The 22,321-nt window shown below is 45.0% G+C and overlaps 1 protein-coding gene across 6 annotated transcripts in view; it reads left to right on the top strand.

Annotated features, from left to right (window-relative positions):
* Positions 1 to 22,321, top strand: part of LOC311227738 (uncharacterized protein) — a 99,502-nt gene that overhangs the window by 15,683 nt on the left and 61,498 nt on the right. For 5 of the 6 annotated variants that reach the window (XM_084313517.1, XM_084313518.1, XM_084313521.1 and 2 more), the window contains exons 5-15: positions 5,981 to 6,037; positions 6,166 to 6,216; positions 6,627 to 7,586; positions 8,498 to 8,563; positions 9,000 to 9,098; positions 9,650 to 9,712; positions 11,068 to 11,127; positions 11,271 to 11,306; positions 11,426 to 11,476; positions 11,607 to 11,660; positions 19,079 to 19,129. In XM_084313517.1, the coding sequence (XP_084169643.1) occupies positions 5,981 to 6,037; positions 6,166 to 6,216; positions 6,627 to 7,586; positions 8,498 to 8,563; positions 9,000 to 9,098; positions 9,650 to 9,712; positions 11,068 to 11,127; positions 11,271 to 11,306; positions 11,426 to 11,476; positions 11,607 to 11,660; positions 19,079 to 19,129 (1,548 nt within the window). The remainder of the gene's footprint in view (positions 1 to 5,980; positions 6,038 to 6,165; positions 6,217 to 6,626; positions 7,587 to 8,497; positions 8,564 to 8,999; positions 9,099 to 9,649; positions 9,713 to 11,067; positions 11,128 to 11,270; positions 11,307 to 11,425; positions 11,477 to 11,606; positions 11,661 to 19,078; positions 19,130 to 22,321) is intronic. The other variant, XM_084313519.1, reaches the window with a different exon arrangement.

Genomic DNA, 22,321 nt, shown 5'->3' with positions numbered 1-22,321 from the left:
AAACACCGGTACTATGATCGTGAGAGGGCGTCTGCTAGTACGTTGTCCCTCCCACGATGTGGCGAATATCCAAGTTATACGCCTGGAGGAACAAACTCCATCGCATCAAACGATGGTTCGAGTTCACCATGCTGCGAAGAAAAACCAAAGGGTTATGGTCTGTATACACAACAAGGGGTAAACTGGAGGATCCAACATAAACATCAAAATGGTTCAAGGCAAGAACCGGGTCGGCCCCTGTCGAACATGACCACCGATACCGATCTGTCAAAATTATACTGCAAACCAAAATCAACCTGAGAACTGCGCTTAACAGAACAGAACACAGCACAACAAAACCATAGATCACTGATACCACCACCGCACCCATATCCATCCCACCTGGCACTGGCAGTTCCGGATACTGCACACCGTGAACATCCAGAGTAGGCTGTACCGTCTGGAACACCATCTAAAATGGCGTCACCCAAAATAACATTGTCCTGATCAAAATCAAAATGGCTGCCACTCAACAGACCAGGTCGCGAAGGCGGCTCCTGCTCCACAGGACACAGGTAACTAGGTTGACCATCACACCTAGTGCATGGCAGAGAAACAGTGTGGACATGTGGATCAATGTCAGAATCATCAACTGACATACTGGGACCATCCCTGCCCACAAGTGAAACATTAGGGACAATAGAGCTACTGTGGGAAGGCTGGCAGCCTAAGTCAAGCTTAGTAGCCTCTCCAACTAGAACGGTGTCACATGAAACAACAGCACCTCTCATAGCATCCTTCCCACACTCATCCTCCAATTCGTTCGTGGCCTCAGCCACCGTACAGGCTGGGAAGACCTTGAGACACTGCGCTGCCATATCATCTCCTGTCACATGCTTCTCCGGCACGCATGTCAACTCTGGTTTCACCACCGGGCCTAACACAAAACCACAATCAAGAGAATCATTATGCAGAGGTACATCCACAGTGTGCTTTCCAAAATTCTCAACAGGTACACATTTTAATTCAACAAAGAATGTGTCACTAAGTGTAATGTCCCAAGTCGAAGTATCAACAACATCACTTTTGTCCTTTGACATTTCTCGTGCCACAGCACACACAGGAAACACTCCTGGATGTTTCTGTGCCAGCTCATTAGAGACCTCAGAAACCACAGGAATGGGAGTTACAACCGGAGTAGCCAACACTTTGTCACCAGCCAAATCATTCCCTAGAATGAAGGACACTCCCTTTATGGGAATGTGAGAACATAACCCCACAACAACATTGCCTGATACTAAGGGAGAATTGAGCGTGACCTCATGCAAAGGTGCATCCAAAAATCCAGCCCCGAACAACGACACCGGAATGCAAAGAAGGGTTTTCTGAAAACGGCAAAACCCCCTCCAGAATGAGGGACTGAAAAGCACCGGTATCTCTCCAAATTGTTATAGCCTGTTTGGACTCTAGTGCATTAGTCAGGGAAACAAATCCATTCATCATAAACCTTGAGGAACCCTCGAGCTCTTTGTCCACACGTTTGATACTTCCCCCATCCCCATCTAACGTTGGCATAGGCGTTCTGCATATGGTTTCTACCAGAGCCACGGTTCTGACATTTTTCTGCTCAAGCACCGGGCACCCAGCAACGATATGACCAGGTTATTTACAGTAGAAACAGATAATCCCTTCTGGGAATGCACCAGCAGAACCACCCCGCCTAGGAGGTGAAGTTAACTGACCAGCAGACACAGGTTTTGGGAAACGGCCCCCCTGAACAGGACGCCTATCCCCGGACTCAACACGGTAGTCCTCCAAAAACACGGACTTGTGTGTCAACACAAACTCATCAGCGAAGACAGCGGCATCGCCTATCTTCGATACCTTACGCTCATTTAGATGTGTGGAAACGGTATCAGGAACACATCTTTTAAATTCCTCTAGGAGAATCAACTGCCTAAGCTGCTCTCTTGACTCTGCCTTCTGAGAAGTGCACCACCTGTCAAACAGGTTCTCCTTCTCCCTTCCAAATTCAACATAAGACTGCCCCTCCGACCTGCGATAACCTCTAAAACGCTGACGATAGGCCTCTGGGACCAACTCATAAGCCCTCAAAATGGAAGCTTTAACCAGCTCATAATCAGCGCTTTGTTCAAGGGACAGAGCAGTGTAGGCTTCTTGTGCCCTACCAACTAAAACACATTGCAGCAGCAGTGTCCAGGCGGTATCAGGCCACTTCAATGTGGTTGCCACCTGTTCAAAAAGGGGAAAATATCTTTCCACGTCTTTCTCAAAAAATGGTGGCACCATCCTAATATTCCTGCCTACATCAAACCCGGAACGTGACTCTGGCTGCAGAGCACCCGCCTGTAAGGCAGCATGCTTAAACTCAAGCTCCTTCTGCGCACGCTCGTGCACCAGCAACATTTGTTTCTCCTCCAGCAACATTTGTCTCTCCTTAAGCTCCCGCTCTTTCCTCTCTTTAAGCTCACGCTCCTCTCTCCTCTCTCTCTCTCCTTAAGCTCACGCTCCTCTCTCCTCTCCTCACGCTCTCGCTCTAGCTGCCTTTCCTTAAACTCCAACTCCCTTATCCTCCAGTCACCCTCTACACCAGGTAATAGCGGAGATGCGCCAGACGAAGGAGGCTCCTCCACCCTCTCCTCAAGCACCTGCTCCCTAACGAGTAACACCCTTAACGCACTCAAGGCAGACGGCTTCAAATGTTTCTCCCCTGCAGAAAGCTCTACCCTGTAGTGTACAGCAAGTTCTAGCAGTTGATCTTTGGAAAACTTGTCTAACAAGTCATGAGACGGGCGATCAACAAAGTCCCTGATGGAAGCCATTGTCACTGAACCAGCCACCCCAAGCTACACACCCTACCTCACAGACACGAAGAACCACTAACTAACCACGAAGACCCCCCCAAGGAACCACTGAAGAACCACGAAGAACCACTGAAGAACCATGAATAATGCTAAATGCCAATAATAACAACCAGAAGGGAACGCGGTGGAAATGTGAGCTCTACGGAGCGCACCTTTCTAGGTTGCACAAAAACAATAAAAAAATAAAAAAACACACCCACCCTAAATAGACGTGTCATACACGCAGGGTGTTAGGTGCTACCAGGTATGCTCACCAAACACTCAAACAAACAAAATAAATCCAACAAACAATTCCAAACAGGTGCGCCTTCTAACCTGATATGACTACATATGCGTCTACGTCTAAACTGCAGAAAAAACCGGCCCACCACATGTCTACCCTAAGAAACACTAAATCAAGCCCTACCACACTACCTGTGTTTTCTGGCCGCCCTAATCTACCTACCCTTAAACTAATGCCCTGTAGACCTAACTTTCTTCAACCACACCTGCTACCAGTCAAAGATCATATACCAATCATTTCATTGACCGCCCCAGGAGTACGTGGTGCACAGGACGCTAACCAACAGTCCCTATCTACATGTGGTGCCCACTAAACTATATATTTTAACAGCATAAGTAGTCACATCAAATTACAAACAAATACGGCATACTCACCTGTTTGATGAAATGGCTCAGCCCCCACGTTACACCATATGTAACGAACACCACCCAAACCATAATACCATGACACCCCGTGTAACACAAAAAAAAAAAAACACCAAACAAAGTTCTAGGGGTAAAAGATCCCGGACGAGCGCCCAACTGTTATGACCCTGGCTCAGGGGCACGCAACAGGGTCAGGGGCACGCAACCTATGTGCAAACCAACACCAAAACCCTGTGCTACTAACTCAAGGAACTATTAAGGTAAATGTAACTAGGGTACTAGTGCAAACCCAACGGACAAGGACTGAAGAACCTAACAGCTCTTTCTCCAAGCACAGACACTGCATGTGTGTTACTAGGTCTGCCTTTAAAGCTCCCAGCAGGTAACCAATCGGCACTAATTGGCTAATTGGCAGGCCTCACCTGCATGCCCGGTGACACAGGAGTGATCAGGCCTCTAGTACATAACAGGCGGAGGCAGAGAACCGTCCGACGTGAAGCGTTGAAGATTTAAATGTGTTGATGTAGGAGACCATGACAAATGACCAAAGATAATATAAAAAAAAAAAAAATGTACCAAGTGTTTTGCGTTCAACATTAATCTGAATAATACCAGGAACTGGTTTGTCCATTTAAAAAAAGAAGCTAATGTTATGCTAGCAGAGCAGGCATACTTGTCGCTGCTAGCATTGCATTGGGTTTGCATGATCTTGGCTGATCTATACTTGGCTGTATACATGTACCTACGTAAGCTTTGTGTTAAACATATATTCATTATTTGTAAACCTTGTGTGGGAAATTATTATCAGGCTTGAGAACATTCAGTGACGTTGTACTTATTATTTACCTTATTGGGGACATTGATCTAAGTTAAAAGTGATTATTAAATGTTATTGGGTACAATCATTATCAATATAGAATATTTAGTATGAGTTATGACATTATGTAAGTTCATTTCAGGCCTCCCGTTAGTTCAGTGGTGTGTCTGTGTCAAGGCTGTACATTTGTACAGCTGTACATTTCCCTGGTTATCTCTGGGCCAGTGTTGGATTGGCCATCGACCACATATGCCATGGACAGAGCAGAGCATAAGAAGGGGGGCTAGGGCATTAGCTCAGTCTCTCTCTTTCCGGTGTCTCCTTTCTGGCTCGACTCCTCTCTTGGTCTGGAGTCACACGCTGTCTTTCTGGACTTCTATCTTTAATCTCTCTTTTCTCCATCTATTCTCTTATTTCCTAGTACTATACTTCTCTATCCCCTTCCTGGTTATTCTTTCGTCATATCTTCTGTCATGTCATTAATGTCGGTTTAAGTGTTCCATGGACCACCCTACTGTACGTAAATATGATGTCATTCTAATTATGATCATTTCAATAAAATACAAGACTTTTTTTTTTAATTTTTAATTTTTTTTTTACAAATGTTTTTTTATTCCCCCCCCCTTTTTTTTTTTTTTTTTTTTTTTTTTTTTTACATGAAACAAGACTAACAATACAGTAACAGTAATAATCAAAGATAAATCACAGGACAATAACGGAAATAATAATAACAATAATGACTCCAGTAATTAAATCAGAATGAAAGTAGACTAAAAGACATAAAAATAATAAATACAATACATGGGCTTCCCCCCCCCCCCCCCCCCCCCCCCCCAGGACCCCCACGTGGGCTATACATCCACTACTTCATTCAACATCAGAAATTTCCAAATTTAAATGCGTTTAAATTCCTTTATCTTATCCACCACAGCTACCCAGACTGCTATGTTGGCTTCATTAACACCTAAAATTCGTGCAGTAGATATCTCTAGATAAATCGCATCGAGATAGGTGAGAGTCCATACCTTCGGGCACATTTTATCCGGTTGAATCCAGCGTGATGCTATCAACTTTTTGGCAGCTGTAAGACCCGCCAAAATGAGTCTCTTTACATGTACAGAGGTTGATAACTGAGAAACATCATTCAACAACAGTACAGAAGGCAGTGTCGGTATGGTCGGAGATAAAATCTCTGATTGGTGACATTTTCCCAAAAAGTCTCAACAGGAGGGCATTCCCAATACATATGCATATATGTACCAATAGCATCGTTTGAACACAAGGAGCATCGAGAGTCATGTCTGAGACGACCCATTAGGTACAATCGTCTAGGACAAGACGTATTGTTGAACTCTTTTCCCTGTGTCTAATATTCTATATCCTTTTGTCCTGATTCGAGGAGCAAACAAAATTACCCACACTTGGGCAGTGCTAGTGACTGTAATGCCTGCTAGCATAACATTAGCTTGTAGGATATTGTATAGCAAGTCCACACTACAGTATGTAGTCGGTGCATTCATTAAATTTAGTTTGTTTGGAATTACGTACTAGGTGTCCATTATCAACCTTTAATGGACAACCAATCGTATCGAGTAGCTATTCACCCAGGCCGTGGTATACATCTGGTTGTCTCTATGTTGTCCCATTGTAGGAAAAGGCTGAATTGGTGGCGAACGTTGCCGTTGATGACCATTCCCTCTCACAGCAGGTGTGTGTGGCGGGTGCATGGGTGGCTGGCTGTGTTTACATTTCATTCTCATTATTCGCACTACTTCAAATGCACTTCTTATCCTTCAGTATTAATAATAATGTCCCCTCTCATTCTTATCCTTTCAGAATGGAGTGTTGGACAGGGATGCCTGGAATCCATTCCAGTTGAGTCCGCAGGTATGTTTACAGATGTGTTGAAAGAGATTCTGTTTGAGAAATTGTTTCTACCCCTCCCCCTCTCCTGTCTCTCGGAATGATGGTTTGGCAAGGGATGATCCTTTTTATGCACATTTTGTAGTAGGTTTTATTGTTCTTTTGTTCTCCATCAATTTGCTACTTTCCTGTAAACATAGTTTTTTTGAATGCTTTCCTGTTGGCACTTTCTTAATTTGGTATATCTTGTAATGTCTAATTTCAAAACTTTTATAGACTGGTATTGTTTCCTATTATTTCACTATATATATAAAATAAGAATTTCACAATTTCTTGTCATGACTTTTTGTAATGAACTCTGCTTTTAGATCATTGGTATGTGAAATATGATATTATTATTATTATTATCTTTAGTCAATGTGTTGTGTCCTCAGGAGTCCAGCAGAAAAACTATTAACATGGAGGACATGAAGCGGGAAACGTCAACAGATCCAGGCCTTTCCACCATCTTTGCTCCTCCACCAGAGTTTCTGAGTTCGCCACTCGATTCTGCACCTGCCACTCGGACTCTGGAGAACACCGCCCCCCCCAACGAGAGTCTTTCTCACGGTGCGTCCCTGAACCTCGCAGGACCCTTCAAGCCTCCTCCTCCCCCTCGACCGCATTACCTCCCGGGGACACTGAAGCGAGATGGTACACCCCAAGCTACGTCCACCAAAGATCTCAACCTCTTCCACGCACCGCCCGATGATCTTCAGGACCCATTCCTTTCTCCTTCAAACAAGGAGGAGGATATATTCCAATCCAGATATCCAAATGAAGCGGATCTATTCCATACAAAGGGAGCAGACTTAATTCAAGCTCCTCCTCACAAAGGAGAGAACGCCTCCACTAAGGAAAACGATCTCTTCCACACTCCATCAGCGGGAGTAAGGAATGCACTTTCAAGATTAATGGATGTCCCATTCCCAAGCCCAACTGTAATTGACCCATTCCAACCCAGTCTTAATATGTCTGACCCTTTTGGACCGTTTCATCCTTTCAAAGACTCATTCAGTGGGACGACAAATGTCTTTGTTCCCCCAAAAACCCAGGACGGTTTTCATCCTTCACCCTCTACCGGCAGCAGTGGCACTTTTAACACGATCCCTAACCGCACGATCCACAGGTTCACGTACTCCACACCCTCATTCAACGGTTCTCCTGGAACGCCATCTGACGAGTCTCTGGATCTCTTCAAGGCACCGCTGCCTGCTCCTGCCGCACCCGGTAAGCCGATCAACGTCATCCTGACCACTCCTCGCGGGACAAAGCATGACATTCTCCAGCCGACGCCCTTCATTCAGGCCAGGGCTGTGTCCGTGTCATCGGAAGGTGACCTGGAAAGTGAAGATGTACGTATATAACAAGTGTCTTCCAATGTTATCAAGAGCTGTCGTAGAGTAGGTGTAGTCTACCGTGTGCCCAGTTAGGTATTTTAGTTTCCCAGCATGCCTGTCATTACAAGATTGTCCAAGAGGTTGTCCAGCTGGTAATGGAATTTCTGAAACATCATGGAATTGTGAGACATATTCCAAACAGGCAAAATCTTGTAATTTCTTTAACTCTTATCTGGTGAAGTCGTGGAATATCGGCGAATTAACTCACTTTACAGGAATGTATCGGAATTAATTGTAGGCTACTACTTGTTCACACACATTGCATTAGAAAGGATATCGGACAGTTTAATACATTGTACGACCATGTTGCCACAGCAACGCCAATTCTGATGGAAATAAGTTCCTTCCTTTTTGTAATATGTCATCAAGGAGAAGCCGCTTATTCTCGGTCCTTGCCCCACAATGGTGGAACGAACTGCCCACCAGAGTTGGGACAGCCGAAACCCGTCAATCTTTCGCCGTCGACTAAAGACGCACTTCTTCAACCATTATCTGAAATGAAAAAAATATTATAATAATAATTCTAACCCTAACTAACCTTACTGTCATGCACTTGTCCTAATATACTAACCTACACTGTAGCACTCAACACTTTGATGAACATTGTTACTCAGCTGATAGAGTTGTGCCCTTCCTGATGACTTGTCATACAGAACTTGTAAGTCGCTTTGGATAAACGCGTTCAGCTAAATGACTAAATGTAATGTTTTGGACCAGGAAGGTATTTTTGGTCACTAGAGTCCTCTCACATAGTACTGGAAAAGTTATGGAATTTTATATCGAGTCCATAGTGGGATCCTTGCATAGGATGTGCTGGTTACAACTAGAATAACTGCCGTTATAACTACAGTAACCCGATCTCACAGATGACGCCCTTCAGACGTCCTCCAAGGCCCCTACCTCGGAGGAGACCATCCCGACGAGTAAACCCTGTAAGATTTTTGTAACATTACTGGTGATATTATGCATCTGTGGCTCCCATGGCGTTTGCAAATGGTTCAGTTTGTATTACTCTGCTTGGAGTACCAGGTGGGTGGGGCTTACTGCATCAAGACGATTCAGATGGGTGGGGCTTACAGCATTAAGACAGTTCAGATGGGTCAATCACAGATACCTTTTACAAATACACGTTTTGAAACGGTCTAAACCTTCTGGTACTAACTATCTGGTCCTATATGGTGAATGCCGTCTCAAAAGAGGGGAAAAAAATTATTTGCACAAATTGTTTGACTCCCGTCTTATATTATGTTAATACAATAAAAAATATTATTTTACTTGACCCTCCCTGTTTCTGTTATGCTAATTGACTAATGCACCTATCCTGCCCTTAAATGTTGTGTTTTCTATTTGTGTGTATTGTGTCTTTAGATTGTGCCGGAACTAACATCTCTAAAAACGCCCCTCAAACCAGCCCCTAAACCAGAAATCAAACAAAAACCTTTCTCTTACATCGGACAAACTTTAAAGGTAAGTTAATTAATTAATTTAATCTTTATTTATAAATAAATACACTAAGTAATTCAACTCAATTTGCAGTGTCATCAAGTTGTTACATTCATGAATGTCATTGTAACCTCAGACGCATCAGACAATCTTAATAATTAGGAGCACATTTAGAAAACAAAGGTGTTATTGGTCACCTGACTCGGCTGCCCTCTTCCAATTACATCATCGTTACGACATCATTATGACAAATGACAGGTGTTTGCAGTGAAATGACAGATGATATCATTAAATGACGACTGTGGCATTGCACCATACTGAAAATGCACCACACATCGTGAAAATACTATGACTACAGAGTAGTAGAACACAGAATAACGGTCCTAAATCACCGTCTTCGCATTATGGTAATTACACCACCTTATATCCAACAAGGAGCCTGTGCAATAGTGTGCATACAATATTCTGTGTGATTATAGGTGTCCTACAAAGTATTCCTATGGGAGTGGGTTCTTGTTTTACAGGATAAGTCAACTAGAGGAAGCTGCTAATGACGCTGTCTTCTTGTTTTACAGGATAGTCGACCAGAGGAAGCTGCTAATGATGCCGTCTTCGAAGATGTCCTGCTCATTGGACAGGTGTGTTCAGGGGGCGTGTGTTCTGCTCATTGGACAGGTGTGTTCAGGGGGCGTGTGTTCTGCTCATTGGACAGGTGTGGTCAGGGGAGAGTGTTTGCTCATTGGACAGGTGTGGTCAGGGGAGAGTGTTTGCTCATTGGACAGGTGTGTTCAGGGGAGAGTGTTTGCTCATTGGACAGGTGTGGTCAGGGGAGTGTGTTTGCTCATTGGACAGGTGTGGTCAGGGGAGAGTGTTTGCTCATTGGACAGGTGTGTTCAGGGGAGAGTGTTTGCTCATTGGACAGGTGTGTTCAGGGGAGAGTGTTTGCTCATTGGACAGGTGTGTTCAGGGGAGTGTGTTCTGGACGCTTAACTCATTCAGCGCCAGCCAAATGCTGATCAGCTGGATCTTTGTGGGATGGAGCGACAGCAAGCAACCACCTCCAACTCAACACCAGTAAAACCAAGGAGCTGGTGGTGGACTTCCAGAGGGGCAAGAAGAGGCCTCCCCCCGATTCCCATCACCATCCGAGGTGAAGGTGGTGGAGTCATAAGTTCCTTGGGGTACACCTGAACAATAAACTGGACTGGTCGGACAACACAGAGGCCCTCTACAGGAAGGGACAGAGCAGGCTGTTCTTCCTGAGGAGACTCGGGTCCTTTGCAATAGACTGCTGCAGTCATTCTACCAGTCTAGTGGCCAGCGTCCTCTTCTATGCTGGGGGGGCTACATCAACTCGAGGGACACCAACAAACTGAACAAGCTGGTGAGAAAGGCTAGCTCCGTGGTGGGAGTCGAGCTGGTCAGACTAGAGGTGATTGCAGAGAGGGGGATGAGAAGGAAGCTGGCTGCTATCCTGGAGAATCCCTCCCACCCCCTCTACGACAAGCTAGTCAAGATGAGAAGCACGTTCAGTCACAGACTCATACCCCCCTAACCGCCTTGGCCAGTCCTTCATACCAGCAGCCATCAGGCTCCACAACAGTGGGCAGGGACTGCTGCCAGACATCCAACTACAACTACTAGGAACCTAAAAAGGACTAACACTACCTTATGCATACGGCACCTTATGTGATACTGTGAATACTGTATATTTCAGTTAGTTAGTTAGTTATATTGACTTGTTATATTGTTTACACTGCTTGTTTTTACTCCCCTCCCCCTCCCCCATGCTGCTATGATGCCTGAATTTCCCCAAGGAGATCAATAAAGGAATATCTTATCTTAACCTTGTGCTTTATGGTCCTTATTTGCTCCCTGTCTTAACCAGGACAGTCTTGTAAAAGTGATTTCTTTTTATCTCGATGAGACTTTCCAGGTTAAATAAAGGTTAAACAATAATACTAATAATAATAAAAAATCTGTGGCCAAACAGGAAAGGTGTGTGGAGGACTGGCCCGAGGATAGCCCCCAGTACAACCCCGGCTTTAAACCAGTAAGACCCCTCCTTTCATTCATTCATTCAGCATGACCCTGACTCTCTCTCTCCCCCCCCCCCCCCCCCCCCCCCAGACATGGGCTGTGGCGTTCATTCAGTTGATGATTGTTAATTATTTTAAATGGTTCATTTTCTTCCAGTCTGGTACTCTGCGACTGCGCCGGGAGTCCTTGAGGGTACGATGTCTTCACTTGTTCAATTTAGCCAAGTCACTCACTTAACCTTTTTGTTTTGTTTTTGGAGCGGACACAATGCTATGCTATGACTGACCCCCTCCCCCCCTTTTCCTCCCAAGATGGACTCTGATGGAAGCGTAGAGGACCAGAACGGCACCCGGAGACGCAAGGTGTTCATTTGTCTGATTTATACTTTTGTGCTTTGATATGAACATGAACTATTTTAGTAATTAATTATTAATTGATATGAATACATTTTCAAGCATTTGGCTCACATGTACTCTTATTTAATTTTTTCAGAAAGTCGTGAGGCGGTTTAGCGTCGCCTCCTTGCTCACTAGAAGAGGTTCCAAGGTAATTAAACACATTAGACAGCTGCCTGAACACCTGCGACGTGTGTTCAGTTGATGTGGTGTGTGTTGATGTGGTGTTCATTAATGCTGTTGATGTGGTGTGTGTTGATGTGGTGTTCATTAACGCTGTTGATGTGGTGTGTGTTGATGTGGTGTTCATTAACGCTGTTGATGTGGTGTTCATTAACGCTGTTGTGGTATGTTGATGTGGTGTTCATTAACGCTGTTGATGTGGTGTGTTGATGTGGTGTTCATTAACGCTGTTGATGTGGTGTTCATTAACGCTGTTGATGTGGTGTGTTGATGTGGTGTTCATTAACGCTGTTGATGTGGTGTGTTGATGTGGTGTTCATTAACGCTGTTTATGTGGTGTTCATTAACGCTGTTGATGTGGTGTGTTGATGTGGTGTTCATTAACGCTGTTGGTGTGTTGATGTGGTGGTCATTAATTAACGCTGTTGGTGTGTTGATGTGGTGTTCATTAACGCTGTTGGTGTGGTGTCTTTATGTGGTGGTCATTAACGCTGTTGATGTGGTGGTCATTAACGTTGTTGTGGTGTTCATTAACACTGTTGATGTGGTGTTCATTAACTCATTGGACGCCAGAGGTCGCTGTAGGTGTATGGCCGTTTGTGCCAGGGCTGTAATGAAATGGGGGTACATGCCGGTGTTTGTAGTGCTAAAACTATATTAAATATTATGGCTATGGATCTAATGATATAGTCGATTGTCATTGAGTTTCTTATGGTCAAGATAATAATAATAATTAATTTAATTTATATAGCGCTTCTCAATACCCCGAAGTCGCTGACAATAGTCGGGAGCAAGAGTACAAACAAAGAAACAAAAACAAAGAAACGACAAAGAAACGAAACAAAAGGAACATGAGACCATGGGGGGAACAGGGAAGACAGCATGATAGCACAAAAAAGACTGGAGACAGACATCAATCAGGTTGGAGGGGGGGGGGGTGGTGGGGTGGTGAAGGCGAAGGCAAGGGAGAACAGGTGGGTTTTGAGGCGAGCTTTGAAGGTGGAGAGTGTAGGGGAGTCTCTGATGGACTGGGGGAGGGAGTTCCAGAGTCGGGGTGCAGTACGAGAGAAGGCCCGATCTCCAACGTTTTTAAGCTTGGATGTCGGGACAGTGAGGGAAGCAGTGGAGGAGGACCGGAGGGAACGAGTGGGGCGGTAGGTGGTCAAGATGCCATTCCTCGCTTGGATCAACAATCAATCTGAAATCAACGCTAGATTATCAGTATTATGTTTCATCATGCATGCATGAAAGGGGGGGGCACCATGTTTCCAACGTAATCCAGCAGTGAACATGATCCGGGGGTCGGGGACCCTCGTCGATGCATCCGTTAGAACCACTTGCCCCGCCCGAGTGTTTAGACCCCGCCCCCACGCCGCAGCTCGGCCCAGACACCAAGCCACATCGTTTCAAATGGAGTGCAATAGTGGCCGCAAGGCGTTAGGCGGCGGTATTAGACTTTTGCAATCTCAGAACCATCCCCAGTGATGACCAGTGATGCCGATTGTAATCTGATTACTTTCCCCCGAAAATAGTAATCTAACGCGTTAATCTTTAAAAGCCAGTAATCTGATTGCAGTTACTTGTCCAAGTGGCTGTGCATTACTATTTCGTTACTATCTCATCATAAATTCATAATGCAGGCGGAATGCAGTATTTTATTTCGTTTTCGACAGTCAAAAATATATTTTGAGCTGTTTTTCTTTTGGGAGTGACGTAGTGTGGCAGTGAAAGGGTTACACAAGAATGTGTCCCGCCGCGGCGTGACTGGACACTCTGTCTGTGAGTGACTCTGCTTTGGTACAATCACATTCCCCATCCACAGTCTGCGAATCAGAGGCAGAGTAGGGCAGGTCTTCACAGCACGTCATGTGACATATGCGCCAATCGTGTGACAGCAGGGCTCCGTCGTCGGAGAATTCCACCCCAAAACGCTTGGCAAAATTAAAAGTGAGTTTCTGTTCAGACTTCCATCCCAAAACGTAAACGTAGCCTCAGTCACTACTTCACGTTCATATGCGGAGGAAACAAAATACTGTCTACCGCTAAAAACGGCACATCCAATGAATGAATGAATGAATGAAAACTTTATTTAACAGATTGCAGAATGGGTACAATACAGTACGGCTCAATAAATACAATTGTTAAGGGGATGCAGACCTGAGAAAGACGTTTGTCTTGTTTCCATCAGGGTCCCCCATTTTCAATTCATATAGACATTGCATTGAAAGCATCTGGAATCACAACACTAGCCGACGCTTCGACTAGGTACAGGAGGACTCGGAGGCCAGCCAAACAGCAAAAGAGAGAGATTGTTTCTTTCCCTTTTGATTAATGTATATTTGATGGTGGCAGAGCAAAAGCTCTTATTTGCCAGATTTACAGTTAATTTACATGTTAAAGAGAGACTGATTGTATGTTTATAGAGAGACATTTATTAAAAACAATTTAATAGTTACAGTTGATATAATTGAATAGTTCAGCCTGCATTTGTTAGATGTGAATGGATACACTGGTTTTGTAAAACCACTGGCTGGCTGCTCTAATGCTGTGAGCATCATAGACTGTTGCTTTACCATACTTGATGGTACAGAAGCTGAAGCACTAGTTTAACAATTTACGTTATGTGCAGAGAAACAAGTTAAAAACAATTTATGCACTTTCAATAAAGCGTTTAAAAAAAAACGGTTGGGGGAACGACGACGACTTCGTAACCTAGTTACTTTCAAAGTAACTAAGTTACTCTGATAATCAAGTAATCAGTAAAGTAACTTGGATTACTTTTTAAAGGAGTAATCAATAATCCGTAATCGGATTACTTTTACAAGTAATCTGTGGCATCACTGGTGATGACACACAGCTGCCTGCATGTTTATGAATGGAAATAGCAAATGAAAGGCGCGGCTGGGTGGCGCAGCAGACATTGCGCTCGTCACCAACGCAAGAGACACCGGGTTCGAATCCGGCTGTCGGCGCTGCCTCCGGCTTGGGCCGGCCGTCATACTAACTCAATTGGCAGAGTTAGCGGGTGGGAAGTCGAAGGGTGGTAGTCTGGTCGTTGTGAACAGCGACTCCTACAGGTCGGTTGGGGCGCCTGCACAGCAAAGTCAGGAAAATGGCGGGGGCAGTGTGAGCCTCCTACACGTTACTCCTCGCCAAATGTGAGTCCGCGCTGGCAGGTGAAAAGATGTGACGGGCTGCCTCCACATGTATCGGAGGGGACATGTGATGCAAGGCTTCTATCCTCCCTACAACCGGCCAGTGGGGGGCATATGCGAGCAACGATCAGGACAGGGGAATTTGCACGAGAGGTAAATTGGGATGGGGAGAAATCACAGAAAAAATTGGAGAAAAAGTAGATAAAAAAATAGCGAATGAAAGAAATAACGAGTATACTCGTTGTTGGCAGAATTCGATTGGCGGGCTATAACGTGTTGACTCGTTGTTGGCGACCATTGAGTTAATGCTGTTGATGTGGTGTTCATTAACGCTGTTGATGTGGTGTTCATTAACACTTTGATTGCCTAAGGCTAAATTCATGATATACCATAGGTTGCCAGCTCTATTTGTCTATGGAGAAGTTCCCCTTCTTTGCAGGGGTATAACTTTTTAAATTCTATTGCTAAATTGCCATTATTAGGGCCCATTCAATGTCTTATATGTATTGTTCAGGGTGTATGAACGTTAAACGTTTTCATTCACATATTCATACTAAAATATGATCTAAAGTATAAGTATGTTTTCATCTCTTTCTGCAGCTTTCTCCAGAACGTGATTTATAGCCCCAAATGCATTATATTGATGATCAAATACAGTTTGATAGCAATCGGCGCGATATAAAAAAATCCAACTGGACTGACTTCTGGAAGTTACTACACGTCATCTGATGTTGACCGGATGGGCGAGGGGGCGTTTATAATTCCGTGGGCAGCGTTATACCATTCATCTAATGTGGGTCAAATGTTCATCATAGCAGTTAGTGTCGAACACGGAAATATTACACGCTAAAACTCACCCCAGTCTCCGCGGGCCGTTGGGCGATCAGCGTGGGGTAGACAGTTTTCCATTATGGGATGTAAAAATATCCGGTCCATTTCCAGCTTGTATAATAGTATATACGTCCAAATCATGTTGTTTATCGAGTTATTGGCAACGGATCGTGATGGTGCTCTTGAACCGCTAGAGGGTTCAGTGGGGCTTTTTGGTGGGTCTCAGGCCAGCGGATGGGAAATATGAATCCGATCACAGATTTTTGAAATATTGATATCAAAGACGAGTTACGGCGTCTTCGGCAACTTGAGCATGGCGGGGAAGGACGCCTAAACTCGTCTTCTGGCAGTTAAAGTGTTAACTCATTCAATGCCAATCACGGGTAAAGTCGGGTTTTAATCGTTATTTATTTTATTAGCTATTCATTTTCATCCATCCAGCGTGATGTTATCATTGGGAATGGGTTTGAGCTTGCAAAAGGGCAAATACCGCCGCCTACGCCTTCCAGCCGGTATTGCACTCTATTATAAATGGTGTAGTTTCTTTTCACGGCCCATCTGAGCCATGCGGGCGGGGTTTAAATACTCAGACGAGGCAGGCCTTTACAACGATGGCATGGTACACTAACCCCGCCCGCCCATTCATGTGTAACGCTCGGTAATGTGGGACGGACCTCCACGAGCAGTTTTTGGAATGGCGATCAGATAATTGGATTATTTCTTTTGCATTACTTCAGAGACCAGGTAAGGACTCTATATATAAAATCTTGCGTTGATCTGCTATTTCTTTCTACCGCGATCGACGCTGTCTGTGTGTGTGTGGCTGTTTTACCGTTGAGTGCAGGAGGTGGCGGGGGGAGCCCCCCGCTACGAAGGCAATTTCATGTATGCATGAGGAAGGATAATGATGATAATCTAGCATTGATTTCAGGAAGATTCGATAATCAAGTGAAAAATTACGTGTTTAGTGTATTCCACTAAAGGGCTATTATTGCGTCTTTTCCTGGGATTACTAAGAATCACAAACTATACTCATATTCAAAACGGAAATGTACGGATGAAAAAAACAATCTGTTTTGTACATGTTGACTGGAAGCAACTCACTGACAATCGACGGGTGTATTAGACCCATAGCTATAATATAAGATATATTTTAAGCACTCGCAAATCTCGCAGTCCCCCCATTGATTAAAGCGATGGCGCAGAATGAGTTGATGTGTGTGTTGATATGGTGGGTCATTAACGATGTTGATGTGGTGTTCATTAACCCTTAGAAGTCAACGGGGCCTATTGCTCCCGTGGGCGGAGAACAAAAGAATTAGAATCTCTCACAAATGCTCAGGAAGTCCCGTTTTTCAAAAATCTGTAAAAATAGCACAAAGACAATTTCGAGTGCATAATAGTGTAATCTATATGTATCCTTACTTGCTAAACATAATACGACTTGTAAATATGTTTAATTCTTGCTCAATTGTATAGTTCTAAATATCCCTGTATTCCCCCGAAACTACAACGCGTCACGTACATGCACGCGCGCACACACACACAGCGCATAGGTGTTAATCACTGAGTGATCTAATATGCATATTCTTCAGCGCGAGAGGGGGGGGGGGGGGTTGTGTTTATCACTGTCTGTCGTTGATAATATAATCTGAAGAGGTCCTGCATTATTATTATTATCATTCTCGAGAATACACGCGGACCCGACGGAACGTTAACTTATGAATAAAAAGTAGTCTAACATGCTTTTCATCCTCGCCCGTGTATATACCCACGTCGCGCTAAAACATCAACTACTGTATGAGTAGAGACAGAGTGCTTGTGTGTACGAGTTATGATGAGTTATCTCGCAGTTTTCTAGAGTAGAAAGGTGCGCCCAGTAGAGCACACACACACACACACAGAAGGAATTTCTTGTACAGCGAGTTGGGCGTTTTATTTATTTTATCACTTGTAGGCTACCATAGCGAAGGCTCATGGCAGCAACGTTAGTGGTTGAAACGTGATTCGAGAGTGATACCAAGTGGAAGGAAATATATCCTGTCATCAGTGCGTATAGCAGGTATCCTCGAAATTCTCCGCTATCTCCTCTGCAAGCTCCCTGTCTGTCCGCCTGCACTTCTCCAACTGCCTGTGTCTGTCTACTGCTTTGGTCCAATCATATTCAGAGTCCCGTCAGAATCCCGCCCCCCCACCCACAGTCTGCGAATCAGAGGCAGAGTAGGGCGGGTCTTCACGAAATGCGTGTTGTCTCTTTCAACGGGTTGGAGTCAGAGCGAGAGTTGACAGCGCATATACAGGTAGTCTAATCTGCAGGTACTGTAGCGAGTAGCATAGTTTTGCCAGCAGGCAGTTAGTAGAAAAATATGGCATGTTCAAAGATGGCCAGTAAAATAAAAGTCAACAGTGAAAATCGCTGCAATAATAATTCTTTCTTTCTTTCTTTCTTTCTTTCTTTCTTTCTTTCTTTCTTTCTTTCTTTCTTTCTTTCTTTCTTTCTTTCTTTCTTTCTTTCTCTTTCTTTCTTTCTTTCTTTCTTTCTCTTTCTTTCTTTCTTTCTTTCTTTCTCTCTCTCTCTCTCTCTCTCTCTCTCTCTCTCTCTCTCTCTCTCTCTCTCTCTCTCTCTCATTCTAGAGAAATACAACCACAAATTGTTATTGGTTTGCTTCTTTTTCTTACAGTACTATATATACTGTACTTTACTGTATATACTGTACCATCCACTGTACTGAAACATCTCAATATAAGTAATCATGGTATGCTGCAAAAGGTGATATGGTATGTGATATGGTACAGTACTGTAAATACCATCTCTCTCTCTCTATCTCTCTCTCTCTCTCTCTCTCTGGCTTTATTGAGGAAGGGCACACCTCTATCAGCTGAGTAACAATGTTCATCGTGTTGAGTGCTACAGTGTAGGTTAGTATATTAGGACAAGTGCATACCTACATGTATGACCTATATCTATCTATCTACTACTTTTGGATATGAGCATTTTTTCAATACCCAACTATGTAGTGGCCGCTTGTCGCTAGGCTAGGCCTCCTGCTGGGTCCATTCACTAGAATAACAAAGGAATGACTGGGCCTTTGCTCCAGGTGTGAAATGGTTCTAGTGACAATGATCACATTGAATTCTGGGAGTGTAGTTCTCTCATCAGATAGCTGAATGAACTTGGATCTAGTTCAAAGTCCTATACTGAAAAGGTGTTAGGATTTTACCAGAATGTTTGATAGGACATTGATTGAAAACTATCGTCTCAAATTTGACAATTGATGGCTTATTTTGAAGGTATGAATCTGTAATTTTATATTATGTAACAAAAAAAAAGGGGGAAATTCTCAGGAGGAGGAGCTATTTAGGTTAGACTTCTAAGGGTTAACGATGTTCCGCGTTGTAGGATAAATTCACAGAGGACGGGAAAAGTACATCACTACCGAGAAGATTGAGGGTAAGGATTTAGGGTCGTCTCACCAAGAGGTCCGGAGAAAATCTTCTTAGACAAAAGTGGGATTTAAAAAGAGAGAGGTCTGGCTGAACTTTTAAACCAATCACAATCATCCTGGGCGGCGCTAAGCCCAGGATGCAGCGACGGTGTCGCAGATGGCGGAAGGGGAGAATTCCCACTGAAATAGTCGGCCAATGGCAGCTTATAGCAACGGTTTACATCCTGTGATTCAGACTAACCCTGAAGAGACGCCTCTCTTTTCTTGCTCTACTCCGCCAAACGCAACATTTGTCTACTAGATTGACTCTTGACGATGCCTTGCAGCGTCGTTGTATGCCTCTAACTGGTATTGGGACAAGAAGTTCTCCAGACATCTTGGTGAGGACCAGAAATGGCACAAAACGACACAAGAGGATTATGGCAGGGACTGAAGACAATAACTGACTACAAAGTCAGCGCCCCCTCAATGGGGAGCGACGACGCCTCCCTCGCGGACAAGCTCAACTCTTTCTACGCTCGGTTTGATGTAGACAGTGGCGCTGCTGGCTCGCCGGCTAGTGACGTCACTGGCGCGCCGGCTGTTGTGGAGAGGGGGGGGGCAACCGCGGGGGGGCGGGGACGCTCTCTCGTTGTCGGAACACTGTGAGAGGAGCATTTATGCAGGTGAACACCAGGAAGGCTGCTGGCCCAGATGGTATAACAGGACGCATACTTAAGTCCTGTGCCAACCAGCTGGCCCCGGTGTTCACCGCCATATTTAATCAATCCCTGGCGGAGTCAGTGGTCCCTGCTTGCTTCAAGATGTCTACCATCATCCCTGTACCGAAGAAACCCTCCCCAACATGTCCAAATGACTACAGACCGGTGGCACTCACCTCTGTGGTCATGAAATGTTTCGAGAGGCTGGTCAAGGACCACATTTGTGCCTCCCTCCCCAGTGATATGGACCCTATGCAATTTGCCTACAGGACAAACAGGTCCACTGACGACAAGCTGATCGAGCTGGGTCTGAGCTCCGCCCTGAGCGCCTGGGTACTGGACTTTCTGAGTGAAAGACCCCAGGCGGTCAGGGTGGGGGGGTCAGACCTCCAACACCATCACCCTGAGCATTGGGTCCCCCCAGGGCTGTGTTCTGAGCCCCCTGCTGTACTCACTCTACACACACGATTGTGTGGCCAAGTTCAGCTCCAACTCCATAGTGAAGTTCGCAGACGACACGGTGGTGGTGGGGCTGATCTCGGACAACGACGAGAAGGCCTACCGGGAGGAGGTTGAGGTACTGGAACGCTGGTGCCAGGCAGGCCATGTGAGCGGATCGGAGCGTGAGCGGCGCGCGGGGCGCGGAGCGGGCGGTTTTGACGTGAGCGAGGAGTGGGTTTTAAAATGGGTCGGCGCGACGTCCGGAGCGAGAGTTCTCCTCCGCTCCAATCCACTCCAGGTCGCTCACAGTGGTTTAACACTGTAATATACATGCAGTACAATGCCAAAGCAACAGATGGCGATGTACAAACATGAAGGCCATTTTCAACCAATGAGAAGGGTGAACCTGTGATATCCTGTTCAGGCTTTGTCACTGTAGAGACGCCCACACTCACTCCTGTTAGAAAAAGTATCGACGCCATTGTTGTTGACGTTAGCTTACATGCTAACGTTAATGGCAGCGACCATAGCATTGTGGCTCGGCTAGCCTATCATCGCTTAATAGAGCTAGTGAATGGATAAACAACGTTATTTAACATTGCAGAATGGGTACAATTACAATGCGGCTCAATACAAACAATTGTTAAGGGGCCCAGGGGGTGTAGACTGTTGTAGTTTGAGCTAATTTACACCATGCTCCAAAAAAAAAAAAAAATCTGCCGAGCGATCTGGCGCGGGGAGCGGGGAGCGCTCAATTCAAGGTGAGCGGGGAGCGAGCGGAGAGCGACTTGGGGGCAGGGTCAACATGATCGATTAGCGGAGCGGACCAAGCTTTAAAGAGCGAAGAGCGGATTTCTCGGCCGCGCCGATCCGCTCACGTGGTCTGGTGCCAGGACAACAGCCTGCTCCTGAACATTGGTAAAACCAAGGAGCTGATCATGGATTATAGGAGAGGACAGCAGGAGACGCACACACCACTGATGATTAACGGGGCTACCCGACATGGTCAACACACAGTAGTAAAGAAGGCGAAACAGCGCCTCTACCACCTGAGACAGTTAAGGAAGTTCAGAGTATCGGGGAAGATACTCCAGTCCTTCTACTCAGGAGCTGTAGAGAGCATCTTGACCGGAAACATCACTGCCTGGTATGGAAACGGCACGGCACAGGACAAGAAGGCCCTACTGAGAGTGGTGCGCTCAGCCGAGCGTACCACGGGTATTGCACTACCTCCCCTGCAGGTTCTATACAACAAGAGGTACAAATCCAGAGCCTGCAGAATAATGAAAGACCCCCACCACCCCAATAACAGCCTGTTTCAGCTGCTGAGGTCAGGCAGACGCCTGCGAACCCCAGCTACTAGGACAGAGAGGCTTAGGCTGAGCTTCTTCCCCCAGGCCATCAGAGTCTTGAACAATGAACATTGAGTACCACAGAACACTGAACTATCCACACATAAGCACACATGAGCACACACACGACACGCACGCTGTGCACGCTCACACACTAGCAGCCACTTTAACACTTTAACATGAGCGGGCACACACTCATGCCGCACACACCCACACTTATTGCCAAAAGGAAAGGCCACTTTAAATTAGTATTAGCAACAGTAACAGTGTATTGCACTACCAAAGCTACCTAGCATGTCCTATATGCCCTGTAAATAACTATGTACAGATACCGAGATGTCGCACCATGTTACCTGTTATTGCACAATGTTTTTTGTATTGGATTCTATTATATGTTGTACCACTGTATTGCACATCGTTGCGGGCAAGACCACCCGCATTTCATTGTATACTTGTATGCCGTGACAAATAAAACTCTTGACTTGACTTGAAATGTGGCAACGTGAGATTAAGATTGGGGTGTTGATTTGTACTGCAAACTAAGTACACAGTTCCTCTTTAAGTAAAAGTAGAAATACCCACATAAATGAGCACTCTGGTAAATGTCCTCTATTCAAATTCTACGTAAGTAAAATAAGTATTGTATAGTGAATGTACTTAAGTATCTAAAGTAAGAGTCTCAATCAAAGAGATAGTGGGTCGG

The sequence above is a fragment of the Notolepis coatsorum genome (genome assembly GCF_963971535.1).
Source record: "Notolepis coatsorum genome assembly, chromosome: 4".
Lineage (NCBI taxonomy): Eukaryota > Metazoa > Chordata > Actinopteri > Aulopiformes > Paralepididae > Notolepis > Notolepis coatsorum.
The sequence above is the reverse complement of the archived record's forward strand: the minus strand, read 5'-3'. Positions and strand labels throughout refer to the sequence as shown.